The 14,313-nt window shown below is 34.9% G+C and overlaps 1 protein-coding gene and 1 long non-coding RNA gene across 2 annotated transcripts in view; one reads left to right on the forward strand and one right to left on the reverse strand.

Moving 5' to 3' along the window:
• LOC127706434 (NADH dehydrogenase [ubiquinone] 1 alpha subcomplex subunit 9, mitochondrial-like) overlaps positions 1-14,313 on the reverse strand; it is a 35,232-nt gene that overhangs the window by 10,084 nt on the left and 10,835 nt on the right. Inside the window, exons 2-6 of the mRNA XM_052211067.1 lie at positions 13,138-13,311; positions 11,934-12,031; positions 11,029-11,120; positions 10,617-10,779; positions 6,747-6,855 (exon numbers count right to left, since the gene is read on the reverse strand). Coding sequence (XP_052067027.1) covers positions 6,747-6,855; positions 10,617-10,779; positions 11,029-11,120; positions 11,934-12,031; positions 13,138-13,311 — 636 coding nt within the window. The remainder of the gene's footprint in view (positions 1-6,746; positions 6,856-10,616; positions 10,780-11,028; positions 11,121-11,933; positions 12,032-13,137; positions 13,312-14,313) is intronic.
• On the forward strand, positions 1,323-5,158 carry LOC127706459 (uncharacterized). Its single transcript, XR_007984471.1, has 3 exons — positions 1,323-1,678; positions 4,179-4,556; positions 5,098-5,158. It is a non-coding gene; the product is annotated as an uncharacterized LOC127706459 (long non-coding RNA).

Consider the following 14,313-nt stretch of genomic DNA (forward strand, 5'->3'; position numbering starts at 1 on the left):
ATTTATAATGGTTCAAAAATAATAGACAAAACTTGCATTTTACCCCTATGTTCTATTTTTAGCCATGTCGGCCATGTTTGTTGGTAGGCGAGGTCATCAGACACATTTTTTAAACTAGATACCCTAATGATGATTGTGGCTTAGTTTGGTTAAATTTGTCTCAGTAGTTTCATAGGAGAAGATTTTTGTAAAAGATTACAAAAAATTGTTAAAAGTTGACAATAAAGCGCAATAACTCCTTAAGGGGTCAATTGACCATTTTGGTCATGTTGACTTATTTGTAGATCTTACTTTGCTGTACATTATTGCTGTTTACATTTTATCTCTATCTATAATAATATTGAAGATAATAACCACAAGAGTGCACACGCTGAAATGTCTCGCCTTCTTTACTAATCATTGATATTATGTTGATAGTCCTAAATATAAAGCTTTATTACAACTGTCACATAAACTTAACATTAACCAAGTAAACTAAACATTGACCAATGAACCATGAAAATGAGGTCAAGGTCAGATGAACCATGCTAGGCAGGCATGTACAGCTAACAATTCTTCCATACAACAAATAGAGTTGACCTATTGCTTATAGTTTAAGAAAAACAGACCAAAACACAAAAACTTAACACTGAGCAATGAACCTTGAAAATGAGGTCAAGGTCAAATAAAACCTGTGTGACTGCCAAATAGATCATAAAATATTTCCATACACCAAATATAGTTGAACTATTGCATACAGTATAAGAAAAACAGACCAAAACACAAAAACTTAACTATAACCACTGAACCATGAAAATGAGGTCAAGGTCAGATGACACCTGCCAGTTGGACATGTACACCTTACAGTCCTTCCATACACCGAATATACTAGACCTATTGCTTATAGTATCTGAGATATGGACTTGACCACCAAAACTTAACCTTGTTCCTTGATCCATGAAATGAGGTCGAGGTCAAGTGAAAACTGTCTGACAGGCATGAGGACCTTGCAAGGTACGCACATACCAAATATAGTTGAACTATTGCACATAGTATTAGAAAAAAAGACCAAAACTCAAAAACTTAACTTTGACCACTGAACTATGAAAATGAGGTCAAGGTCAGATGACACCTGCCCGCTAGACATGTACACCTTACAATCATTCCATACACCAAATATAGTAGACCTATGGCATACAGTATAAGAAAAACAGACCAAAACACAAAAACTTAACTATAACCACTGAACCATGAAAATGAGGTCAAGGTCAGATGACACCTGCCAGTTGGACATGTACACCTTACAGTCCTTCCATACACCGAATATACTAGACCTATCTTATAGTATCTGAGATATGGACTTGACCACCAAAACTTAACCTTGTTCATTGATCCATGAAATGAGGTCGAGGTCAAGTGAAAACTGTCTGACAGGCATGAGGACCTTGCAAGGTACGCACATACCAAATATAGTTGAACTATTGCACATAGTATTAGAAAAAAAGACCAAAACTCAAAAACTTAACTTTGACCACTGAACCATGAAAATGAGGTCAAGGTCAGATGACACCTGCCCGCTAGACATGTACACCTTACAATCATTCCATACACCAAATATAGTAGACCTATGGCATACAGTATAAGAAAAACAGACCAAAACACAAAAACTTAACTATAACCACTGAACCATGAAAATGAGGTCAAGGTCAGATGAGACCTGCCAGTTGGACATGTACACCTTACAGTCCTTCCATACACCGAATATACTAGACCTATTGCTTATAGTATCTGAGATATGGACTTGACCACCAAAACTTAACCTTGTTCATTGATCCATGAAATGAGGTCGAGGTCAAGTGAAAACTGTCTGACAGGCATGAGGACCTTGCAAGGTACGCACATACCAAATATAGTTGAACTATTGCACATAGTATTAGAAAAAAAGACCAAAACTCAAAAACTTAACTTTGACCACTGAACCATGAAAATGAGGTCAAGGTCAGATGACACCTACCCGCTAGACATGTACACCTTACAATCATTCCATACACCAAATATAGTAGACCTATGGCATACAGTATAAGACAAAAGTGCACACGCTGAAATGTCTCGCCTTCTTTACTAATCATTGATATTATGTTGATAGTCCTAAATATAAAGCTTTATTACAACTGTCACATAAACTTAACATTAACCAAGTAAACTAAACATTGACCAATGAACCATGAAAATGAGGTCAAGGTCAGATGAACCATGCTAGGCAGGCATGTACAGCTAACAATTCTTCCATACAACAAATATAGTTGACCTATTGCTTATAGTTTAAGACAAGAGTGCACACGCTGAAATGTCTCGCCTTCTTTACTAATCATTGATATTATGTTGATAGTCCTAAATATAAAGCTTTATAACAACTGTCACATAAACTTAACATTAACCAAGTAAACTAAACATTGACCAATGAACCATGAAAATGAGGTCAAGGTCAGATGAACCATGCTAGGCAGGCATGTACAGCTAACAATTCTTCCATTCAACAAATATAGTTGACCTATTGCTTATAGTTTAAGAAAAACAGACGAAAACACAAAAACTTAACACTGAGCAATGAACCTTGAAAATGAGGTCAAGGTCAAATAAAACCTGCGTAACTGACATATAGATCATAAAATATTTCCATACACCAAATATAGTTGAACTATTGCATATAGTATTAGAAAAAAAGACCAAAACTCAAAAACTTAACTTTGACCTCTGAACCATGAAAATGAGGTCAAGGTAAGATGACACCTGCCAGCTAGACATGTACACCTTACAATCATTCCATACACCAAATATAGCTGACCTATTGCATGCAGTATTAGAAAGAAAGACCAAAACTCAAAAACTTAACTTTGACCACTGAACCATGAAAATGAGGTCAAGGTCAGATGACACCTGCCAGCTAGACATGTACACCTTACAATCATTCCATACACCAAATATAGTAGACCTATTGCATACAGTATAAGAAAAACAGACCAAAACACAAAAACTTAACTATAACCACTGAACCATGAAAATGAGGTCAAGGTCAAATGACACCTGCCAGTTGGACATGTACACCTTACAGTCCTTCCATACACCGAATATACTAGACCTATTGCTTATAGTATCTGAGATATGGACTTGACCACGAAAACTTAACCTTGTTCACTGATCCATGAAATGAGGTCGAGGTCAAGTGAAAACAGTCTGACGGGCATGAGGACCTTGCAAGGTACGCACATACCAAATATAGTTATCCTATTACTTATAATAAGAGAGAATTTAACATTACAAAAAATCTGAACTTTTTTTTCAAGTAGTCACTGAACCATGAAAATGAGGTCAAGGACATTGGACATGTGACTGACGGAAACTTCGTAACATGAGGCATCCATATACAAAGTATGAAGCATCCAGGTCTTCCATCTTCTAAAATATAAAGCTTTTAAGAAGTTAGCTAACGCCGCCGCCGCCGCCGGATCGCTATCCCTATGTCGAGCTTTCTGCGACAAAAGTCACAGGCTCGACAAAAAACAGACGAAAACACAAAAACTTAACACTGAGCAATGAACCTTGAAAATGAGGTCAAGGTCAAATAAAACCTGCGTGACTGACATATAGATCATAAAATATTTCCATACACCAAATATAGTTGAACTATTGCATATAGTATTAGAAAAAAAGACCAAAACTCAAAAACTTAACTTTGACCTCTGAACCATGAAAATGAGGTCAAGGTAAGATGACACCTGCCAGCTAGACATGTACACCTTACAATCATTCCATACACCAAATATAGCTGACCTATTGCATGCAGTATTAGAAAGAAAGACCAAAACTCAAAAACTTAACTTTGACCACTGAACCATGAGAATGAGGTCAAGGTCAGATGACACCTGCCAGCTAGACATGTACACCTTACAATCATTCCATACACCAAATATAGTAGACCTATTGCATACAGTATAAGAAAAACAGACCAAAACACAAAAACTTAACTATAACCACTGAACCATGAAAATGAGGTCAAGGTCAGATGACACCTGCCAGCTAGACATGTACACCTTACAATCATTCCATATACCAAATATAGTAGACCTATTGCATACAGTATAAGAAAAACAGACCAAAACACAAAAACTTAACTATAACCACTGAACCATGAAAATGAGGTCAAGGTCAGATGACACCTGCCAGTTGGACATGTACACCTTACAGTCCTTCCATACACCGAATATACTAGACCTATTGCTTATAGTATCTGAGATATGGACTTGACCACCAAAACTTAACCTTGTTCACTGATCCATGAAATGAGGTCGAGGTCAAGTGAAAACTGTCTGACGGGCATGAGGACCTTGCAAGGTACGCACATACCAAATATAGTTATCCTATTACTTATAATAAGAGAGAATTTAACATTACAAAAAATCTGAACTTTTTTTTCAAGTAGTCACTGAACCATGAAAATGAGGTCAAGGACATTGGACATGTGACTGACGGAAACTTCGTAACATGAGGCATCCATATACAAAGTATGAAGCATCCAGGTCTTCCATCTTCTAAAATATAAAGCTTTTAAGAAGTTAGCTAACGCTGCCGCCGCCGGATCGCTATCCCTATGTCGAGCTTTCTGCGACAAAAGTCGCAGGCTCGACAAAAAACAGACCAAAACACAAAAACTTAACTATAACCACTGAACCATGAAAATGAGGTCAAGGTCAGATGACACCTGCCAGTTGGACATGTACACCTTACAGTCCTTCCATACACCGAATATACTAGACCTATTGCTTATAGTATCTGAGATATGGACTTGACCACCAAAACTTAACCTTGTTCACTGATCCATGAAATGAGGTCGAGGTCAAGTGAAAACTGTCTGACGGGCATTAGGACCTTGCAAGGTAGGCACATACCAAATATAGTTATCCTATTACTTATAATAAGAGAGAATCTAACATTACAAAAAATCTGAACTTTTTTTCAAGTAGTCACTGAACCATGAAAATGAGGTCAAGGACATTGGACATGTGACTGCCGGAAACTTCGTAACATGACGCATCCATATACAAAGTATGAAGCATCCAGACCTTCCACCTTCTAAAATATAAAGCTTTTAAGAAGTTAGCTAACACCGCCGCCGCCGCCGGATCACTTTCGCTATGGCAAGCTTTCTGCGACAAAAGTCGCAGGCTCGACAAAAAACTGCAAAATTTTCTTAAAATTACCAATTCTGGGACAGTAACCCAACAAAGGGTTGTCTGATTTGTCTGAAAATTTCAGAGCAGATAGATCTTGACCTGATGAACAATTTTACCCCCATGTCAGATTTGCTATTAATGCTTTGGTTTCAGAGATATAAGCCAAAATCTACATTTTAACCCTATGTACTAATTTTAGCAACGGTAGCCATCTTGGTTGGCAGGCCAGGTCATTGGACACATTTTTTAAACTAGATACCTCAATGATGATTGTGGCCAAGTTTGGTTAACGGATGGTGACAGTTGACGGATGCCAAGTGATGAGAAAAGCTCACTTGGCCCATTGGGCCAGGTGAGCTAAATAAAAAGACATGCACACTGAGTGGTACCCATTGACACAAATCACGAAACATTTGGCACTATTTTTGAAAGAATAAACTTCTATAACCGTCCAATAGTGTGAAAAATGGAGTTTTCAATGATTTTTCAACAAATAAAGTACCATAACTCCGCAATGTCATTTCAGAAATATATCAAAAAAAAAAAAAAAAGGGAGCTTATTGCAATAGATATAAACAAGTCACAAAAGTTTCATGAAAACTGCTCTGTGTTTTTGAGTTATTGTCCGAAATTTGGAAAACCCCCATTTTTTATGAATAAAGTCCTAATACTCCAAACTTTAAATAAAAAAAAATCCAAATCAAAAGGGAACTTATGTCAATATATATGAACTATACACCAAAGTTTCATGAAACTTTCTCAAAGCATTTTTGAGTTATAGTCAGAAAACTGGTAGATCCACCATTTGTTTATGAATAAAATCCCTCAACTTGGAAAAAATCTAAAATTTATAATAATTGAAAGGGAGCATACGTCAACATATATAAACAATTCACCAAAGTTTTGTGAAAATTGGGTAATTTAACCAAATTTCATGAAACTTTGGCGAATTGTTTATATCACAAAAAAACATTTTTGAGTTATTGTCTGAAGTGTTGACAAGGGACAGACGGACAACAGTATACCAGAATACGTCTCGTCTTATTAAGAAGAGTGCATAAAAATTTCAGTTAAAATACTTTGATCAGAGCAAATGTTGGAACCAGGAAATAAGGTACCCTATCAGACCTAGCAACTTTTTTCAAATGAAAATTGATATTTACAACAAGAATGTGTCCATAGTACACGGATGCCCCACTCGCACTATCATTTTCTATGTTCAGTGGACCGTGAAATTGGGGTCAAAACTCTAATTTGGCATTACAATTAGAAAGATCATATCATAGGGAACATGTGTACTAAGTTTCAAGTTGATTGGACTTCAACTTCATCAAAAACTACCTTGACCAAAAATTTTAACCTGAAGTGGGACAGACGGACGAACGGACGCACAGACCGAAAAACATAATGCCCCTAGGTGGGGCATAAAAATAGAAGGACTCCACAGTACCTTTTTTTTCACTTAGAAAAAATATGTTCTAAAATTAACAAATAGCTCAGTAATCAGTTGCATTATATCCATTGAAAACAACTTACATCTACTAATGTAGTATCTTATAAATCTATCTTCATCTCCAAATATGTCTGCTGGTCTGAATATGATGGCCTCGGGAAATTCTTCCCTAACAGCTACTTCTCCTGCATACTGAAACATATAATCAGTTTTAAATATTGACCATATAGAAAGTCCATTTATCAATAAAATACAGATTTTATTTTTTAAAGTCAAAATTTTTTCATCAGATGCTATAGTAAAAATCTTCTGGCAAAGTTTCACAAGAGTGCACACACTGAAATGTCTCGCCTTCTTTACTAATCATTGATATTATGTTGATAGTCCTAAATATAAAGCTTTATTACAACTGTCACATAAACTTAACATTAACCAAGAAAACTAAACATTGACCAATGAACCATGAAAATGAGGTCAAGGTCAGATGAACCGTGCCAGGCAGACATGTACAGTTAACAATTCTTCCATATAACAAATATAGTTGACCTATTGCTTATAGTTTAAGAAAAACAGACCAAAACACAAAAACTTAACACTGATCAATGAACCGTGAAAATGAGGTCAAGGTCATATAAAACCTGCGTGACTGACATATAGATCATAAAATATTTCCATACACCAAATATAGTTGACCTATGGCATATAGTATTAGAAAAAAAGACCAAAACTCAAAAACTTAACTTTGACCACTGAACCATGAAAACGAGGTCAAGGTCAGATGACACCTGCCAGCTAGACATGTACACCTTACAATCATTCCATACACCAAATATAGTAGACCTATTGCATACAGTATAAGAAAAACAGACCAAAACACAAAAACTTAACTATAACCACTGAACCATGAAAATGAGGTCAAGGTCAGATGACACCTGCCAGTTGGACATGTACACCTTACAGTCCTTCCATACACCGAATATACTAGACCTATTGCTTATAGTATCTGAGATATGGACTTGACCACCAAAACTTAACCTTGTTCACTGATCCATGAAATGAGGTCGAGGTCAAGTGAAAACTGTCTGACGGGCATGAGGACCTTGCAAGGTACGCACATACCAAATATAGTTATCCTACTACTTATAATAAGAGAGAATTTAACATTACAAAAAATGTTAACTTTTTTTTCAAGTAGTCACTGAACCATGAAAATGAGGTCAAGGACATTGGACATGTGACTGACGGAAACTTCGTAACATGAGGCATCCATATACAAAGTATGAAGCATCCAGGTCTTCCACCTTCTGAAATATAAAGCTTTTAAGAAGTTAGCTAACGCCGCCGCCGCCGCCGCCGCCGGATCACTATCCCTATATCGAGCTTTCTGCGACCAAAAGTCGCAGGCTCGACAATAAAACTCTATGAAGTTATTGATGTAAAAAAAAATAAAATGCTTCGAAGGGCGCAGCTTGATACGACCGCAGAGGTCGAACCCTGAACAGTTGGGGCAAATATGGACACAACATTCAAGCTTGATACAGCTCTGAATTTGGATTGTGATTAAATATTTGACACAGCATAGGTTTCTGACACAGAATGAATGTGGTCTAAGAACTTAAAAATTTTAAATTGGACATTCACCTATTATGGTCCAATATCCAAAATCTAAATACATGGTTAGATTCAGCATATCAAAGAACCCCAAGAATTCAATTTTTGATGAAATCAAACAAAGTTTAATTTTGGACCCTTTTGACCTCAATGTGGACAAAGTTGATAACGGGGCCCAAAAATCAAAAATCTAAATACATGGTTAAATTCAGCATATCAAAGAACCCCATATATTCAATTTTTGTTGAAATCAAACAAAGTTTAATTTTGGACCCCGATTTGGACCAACTTGAAAACTGGGCCCATAATCAAAAATCTAAATACATGTTTAGATTCAGCATATCAAAGAACCCTAAAAATTCAATTTTTGTTAAAATCAAACTAAGTTTAATTTTGGACCCTTTGGACCTTAATGTAGACCAATTTGAAAACGGAACCAAAAATTAAGAATCTAAATACACGGTTAGATTCGGCATATCAAAGAACCCCAATAATTCAATTTTTGATGAAATCAAACAAAGTTAAATTTTGGACCCTTTGGACCTCAATGTGGACCAATTTAAAAACGGGGCCCAAAATCCAAAAACTTAATACACGGTTAGATTCAGCATATTAAAGAACCCCAAGAATTCAAGAATAAAACCCCATTGAAATTGATCAAGAAATAAGCAATTTATACGAAGTATCTTCTTTTGCACAATACTGTGCAATTGAATATTTCTTGCTATTGCACAATACTGTACAATTGACAATTTCTTGCTATTGCGCAATATTGTGCTATTGGATATTTCTTGCTATTGCGCAATACTGTGCAATTGAAGATTTCTTGCTATTGCGCAATACTGTGCAATTGAAGATTTCTTGCTATTGTGCAATACTGTGCAATTGAAAATTTCTTGCTATTGCACAATACTTATTATATAATAATTTACACATCCTGTTTGGTGTGTATCTCCTACCATATCATTATTATTTGCTTTTAAATATTAATCAGAAATAACCAACTTAAAATGGAAAATTTTAAAAGAAAAAAAATGGAAAAAAAAGAAAAAAAGTAAAAAAAAATCCCCCCCCCAAATTTTTTGAACCCCCTTATGATTCATCACCCCCAAACTCAATCCCACCCTTCCCTTTGTGGTATGGTACCTTGCAGTACAATTTCAGAGAGATCCATACACTTGAACACAAGTTATTGTCTGGAAACTAGAAAAATGCTTATTTTTGGCCCCTTTTTGGCCCCCAATTCCTAAACGTTTCGGGCAATTACCCCCAAACTCAATTCCAGCTTTTCCTTTGTGATATGGAACCTTGTAGTACAATTTCAGAAATATCCAAACACTTACACACAAGTTATTGTCATGAAACTAGAAAAATGCTTGTTTTTTGCCCCTTTTTTGGCCCCTAATTCCTAAAATTTTGAGGCAATTACCCCCAAAATCAATTACAGCCTTTCCTTTGTGATATGGAACCTTGTGGTACAATGTCAGAGAGATCCATACACTTACACACAAGTTATTGTCTGGAAGTTACAAAAATGCTTATTTTTGGCCCCTTTTTGGCCCCTAATTCCTTAACTGTTGGTACCATAACCCCCAAAATCAATCCCAACCTTCCTTTCGTGGTATTGAACCTTATGGTAAAATTTCATGGAGATCCATTCACTTAAACTAAAGTTAGAGTGCGAAAACCAATGTGTCTTCGGACGACGCCGGACGACGACGACGACAACGCCAACGTCATACCAATATACGACCAAAAAATTTTTAATTTTTGCGGTCGTATAAAAATTGGATCACTGCCTGTCATGACTGGCATGACTGTATCTATATGTAAATTGTAAGAAAAGTCTTTTCACTACTAAAATACAAAAAAATGAAAAAGTATACTGTAAACAAACTTATTTTCGCGGATACTTTATTTCATGTTTAGCCCTTCCTAGTCCACCTCACAGCGATTTATTTTCATGATTTTCAAATATATTTGATGTAGTTAAAAAGAAAAGATCCAAGATCACGTTGTTTTTCTTCTCGCGAGTCACGAAAATAAATCGCTCGCGAAAATTAGTTGGTTTACAGTATTTTTTTAATTCTAACCTGGATACTGTTTTTTTTATCTTAAAAAAACTTCTATCTAAGTTTCATAAACTTCCATGAAAGTTTGACAAAGTTATTGATGTCTTAACCACAGCCAAAACCTAAATGTTGAAATATATGGTCTCTGATGTTATACTGTAGAATGTATGATCCCTATGTCTTGATTCCCCAACAAAATGTCACACCAATAATAAAAGGTAAACAATGGACTATTATACTGATAACTTTTAACAGATTTTTATATCTTACCTTACTTTTGAGAAAGTCTGAGCCACCTTTTTTAAAACATTGTGGTGGATTAGGACTTGCATTTAATGAGGAAAAATGTAGCAATTTTTGAACTCCAGCCTCTTTTGAATATTTTGCAATTTTCCTAGCTGTTACATTATGTACATCGTCGTAAGTAAAATTTCTGAAATGGAAGAAAAAACTCATCATTATCAACGAAAAAACTTATAAATTTTAAACCTTAAAAATACAGAACAGTTTCAGAAATAAGTCAAACACCTTTTGATGGAGTACAAGGAACATTTGCTTATCATAAATGGACCTATAATGGTTTACTTTTATAAATTGTAACTTTATATTATAATACTAAAAGTCTCTGTTAAATTTATTCACAACTTTTTCAGACAGAGAGATTAAGAACTTTATGTCATACCTTGTTTCAAATTCTCTTCCAATGAGGTTGACTACAGCAGTTGAATACTTCACTACTTTTCTAATGTCATCATCATTTCTTACATCAATTTCCTGTCAAATGTTACATGATAGATTAAAAAAAAAAAACACAGTAAATATCAAAAATATTCGACCACTGACTTCAACAAACAATTAGGAAAATTAAAGCTTATAATTCTACTGTAAAACTTTACCAAGAATAATACTGAAGAAATGTAATACCACTGTTTGTGATTATTTTTTTTAAATATGGAAGAGAGGGATTCAAATTAGTTTGCATTTTACGAAAATATGGTTATATTTTCACATCTGAAAATGTAGACAAAATGATAAATGGAAGCTTAAGGACTTCAAATTACCTTATAGAAAAACTGATACACTGATGGTCCGACTTACCAATAATTTACAGAATAACAGGTAGCCAAGGACTCCACAGTAACTTTCAGAAAATTTGGACCCTGCGGTATCCTAGCTAGCCCAAAATAGAGGGATGCAGCTCCCCACTGCCCTTTCGGTGCTCCCCTATGCCCTTAATAGTCCTGCCCTATGCATTTTTGTTTTCAAAAGGAAAATGCATACTTCTCAATGCAAAATAATTATTTTAACTACTGGGAAAATATTTTTACAACCCTAAAATACCAAAAATCCTGCAAAAATACATTAATTTATCTAATTTTTTCAATTTTTTATCTATAAACTTGATCAAGTTTGTCCCTTTTCAGAAACGAAACCATGCTAAGTTGCCCTTCATCTTAAATCATGCACCTCTGCCCTTAAAAACTAGCTAGAACACTATATACACTGCTTTGAAGGACATCACAGTAATTTATAGAACATACAATGCCAACAGAATACATAGGAGGAACTTCTAACACAATAACTTACATGCATTATTAACTGTCCCAAATCTGCAGAGGGCTTCATACCCCAACATCTAGCATCATCTCCTCGCCATGGTAATATAATCTGACTTCCTGTCTTTCCTAAAAAAATAAAAATAAAGTAAAGTCTACGGTATAATTTGACTACAGAGTTTAAAAGTCCTGACTTTCATTTTCTTTAATGAGATAAAGGTAAGGTATAATAGAGATGGTATATTTTGGGGCTCATGTGGCCAAATAGTAAAATAAATATTGAAATTCAAAATAAAAGATTAAAGATAACATAAATATCACATTTGACTTGATGACACAGTTTGATTGTGAGATTATTAAAGAAGTTGTCATAGAAAGGGATATTTACTAGGTTTTATCAAAAACATTTTCTGGCAAAATTAACATCACATCTTTATACTGCTTGACATCTTAGTCTGTGACAACATTGTTAATTTACTAGTTGAAGTTGGGCTTAGATCGAGCTTTCAGTAACTGTGAGTACTCTTAGATCAATACTTTGAGTGTTTTATAATTTCGCTATTTGTTTTTGTGCTTGGTACTGATTTGATGAGTAAAGTCCTTTCAACCTGACGTTTATAGTTTGTCCTTATGTTGAGCTGTTAGAGCACTTTCACTGGTAAGGTATGGGTTGAGTGCTCACAAATAAATTTAACACTGTCACATTGCTTAATTGTCTCAAGCCAAGAGCCTGTAATGCAGTGGTTGTAATTTGGAAAACTATAAATGTTTTTTTTTTGATAATTGTTGACTTTAAATATATATATATATAAATTATGTCTTTCGGTTTTCCCTTTTGAATGTATCCAGTTTCCCTCCTCAACCTTCTATAGCTTTCTATACCATATGGGTTTAGCCCATTGTTAAAAGACAGTACTGTGATCTAGTTTGTAAATTTAAGGAGAAACACAGAAACAAGGAAGAATATTTTCCTGACACCTAATATTCAACATTGTTCAATGGCTCATAAGAATTTTAAGACACTATTCCAAATGGTACACCATGTAAATTTGATGAAAACAGGATTGAATGGACATTACACCTTCCTTTTTTAAGCTATTGAAAAGCAGCAAAAAGCTGACAGGTACCTTCACAGCCAAAGTTCATAATTCTACAAAGTAAAGAAATATATAATGTTATTTCTCATCTGATTATCAAACATAACTATATACATGTAATCATGTATATAAGGTTACCTAATCTATTCACTATAAATCTTCCTAAAAATCCAGTTGATCCAAAAACAGTAACTACTTCTCCACTGAAAGATGATCGGCCACCAGTTCCTCGTTTGTAGTTTTGTATAGTAACATCACTTTTATCTCTTTTCTGCACTGTATAGTACCCAATACAGCTTGGCAGGTCTTTCCCTACAATACAATTAGAAAGTAAATGAAACAACACTTTAATAGTCTTTATAAATTTCATGCATTCGAAGCTCTTTTCTGGATTTACTTTAAGCTTCATCAGGAACGCTCAAAGCCAATTATTTGAAAGCCATTGATGTATAAGAGCCGAAAATGATGAAGATCTATATGACCAAAAAGGACCTTACAATAATAGCCAAATCCATCTATAAACTTTGCCTGAGAGAGTTGAAACCGAAAGGTCTTAATTCAAAGTATGCCTTAGTTAGTTATAACTTTATCTCCAGCAGCTTATATTTAAAATAAGCATACATACATAGTTCTTTTCATTGTATCATCAGTGATATTGTTTGCCTCAGATTACAGCCGAAATTCGGCCTTTTCCCCTATAGAAAATTCCCAATTACTAAAAAAAATGGCTTAAAATTCCTCCCAAAAAGTTTTACATTTTCGCCAAACAGTGATAGCATTGGTAGTAATGTTTGTAAATATAGACAGGTTTTTCCGATTATCTGCCTTAGTTTGTGACGCAACTCCTAGGCGTCGTCGTAGTACGATCGCCATTACAACCGTGAAAAAATATAAACAAGATATAGATCTATATGCCCTGACCGCATATAATTAAATGTAAACACAAGAATGTGAAGTCGTACTTGACCTCGGCAAAATTATATGTGCTATAAATAATAAAGTAATTAGATAAGGTTTCTAAGTGTATTGCAGGCCAGGTGTCGTGTCCTTAAAATACATGTATAACTGTATTTGATATGTTACACGCGGGACATAATACATTTTATACGAATACTAATCCCAGGTCACATGTCAATTATAATCATTTTGGTAATCATAATATTAATAATTATAACGCATACATAAATAAAAAAATAAATAGTCTTGACCGGTGGAATGTGATATATATCAGAATAAAATGCTTCGCTGGGCGCAGCTTGATACGACCGCAGAGGTCGAACCCTGAACAGTTGGGGCAAGTATGGACACAACATT

Source organism: Mytilus californianus, unplaced genomic scaffold (assembly GCF_021869535.1).
Source record: "Mytilus californianus isolate M0D057914Y unplaced genomic scaffold, xbMytCali1.0.p SCAF_6, whole genome shotgun sequence".
NCBI classification, from domain to species: domain Eukaryota; kingdom Metazoa; phylum Mollusca; class Bivalvia; order Mytilida; family Mytilidae; genus Mytilus; species Mytilus californianus.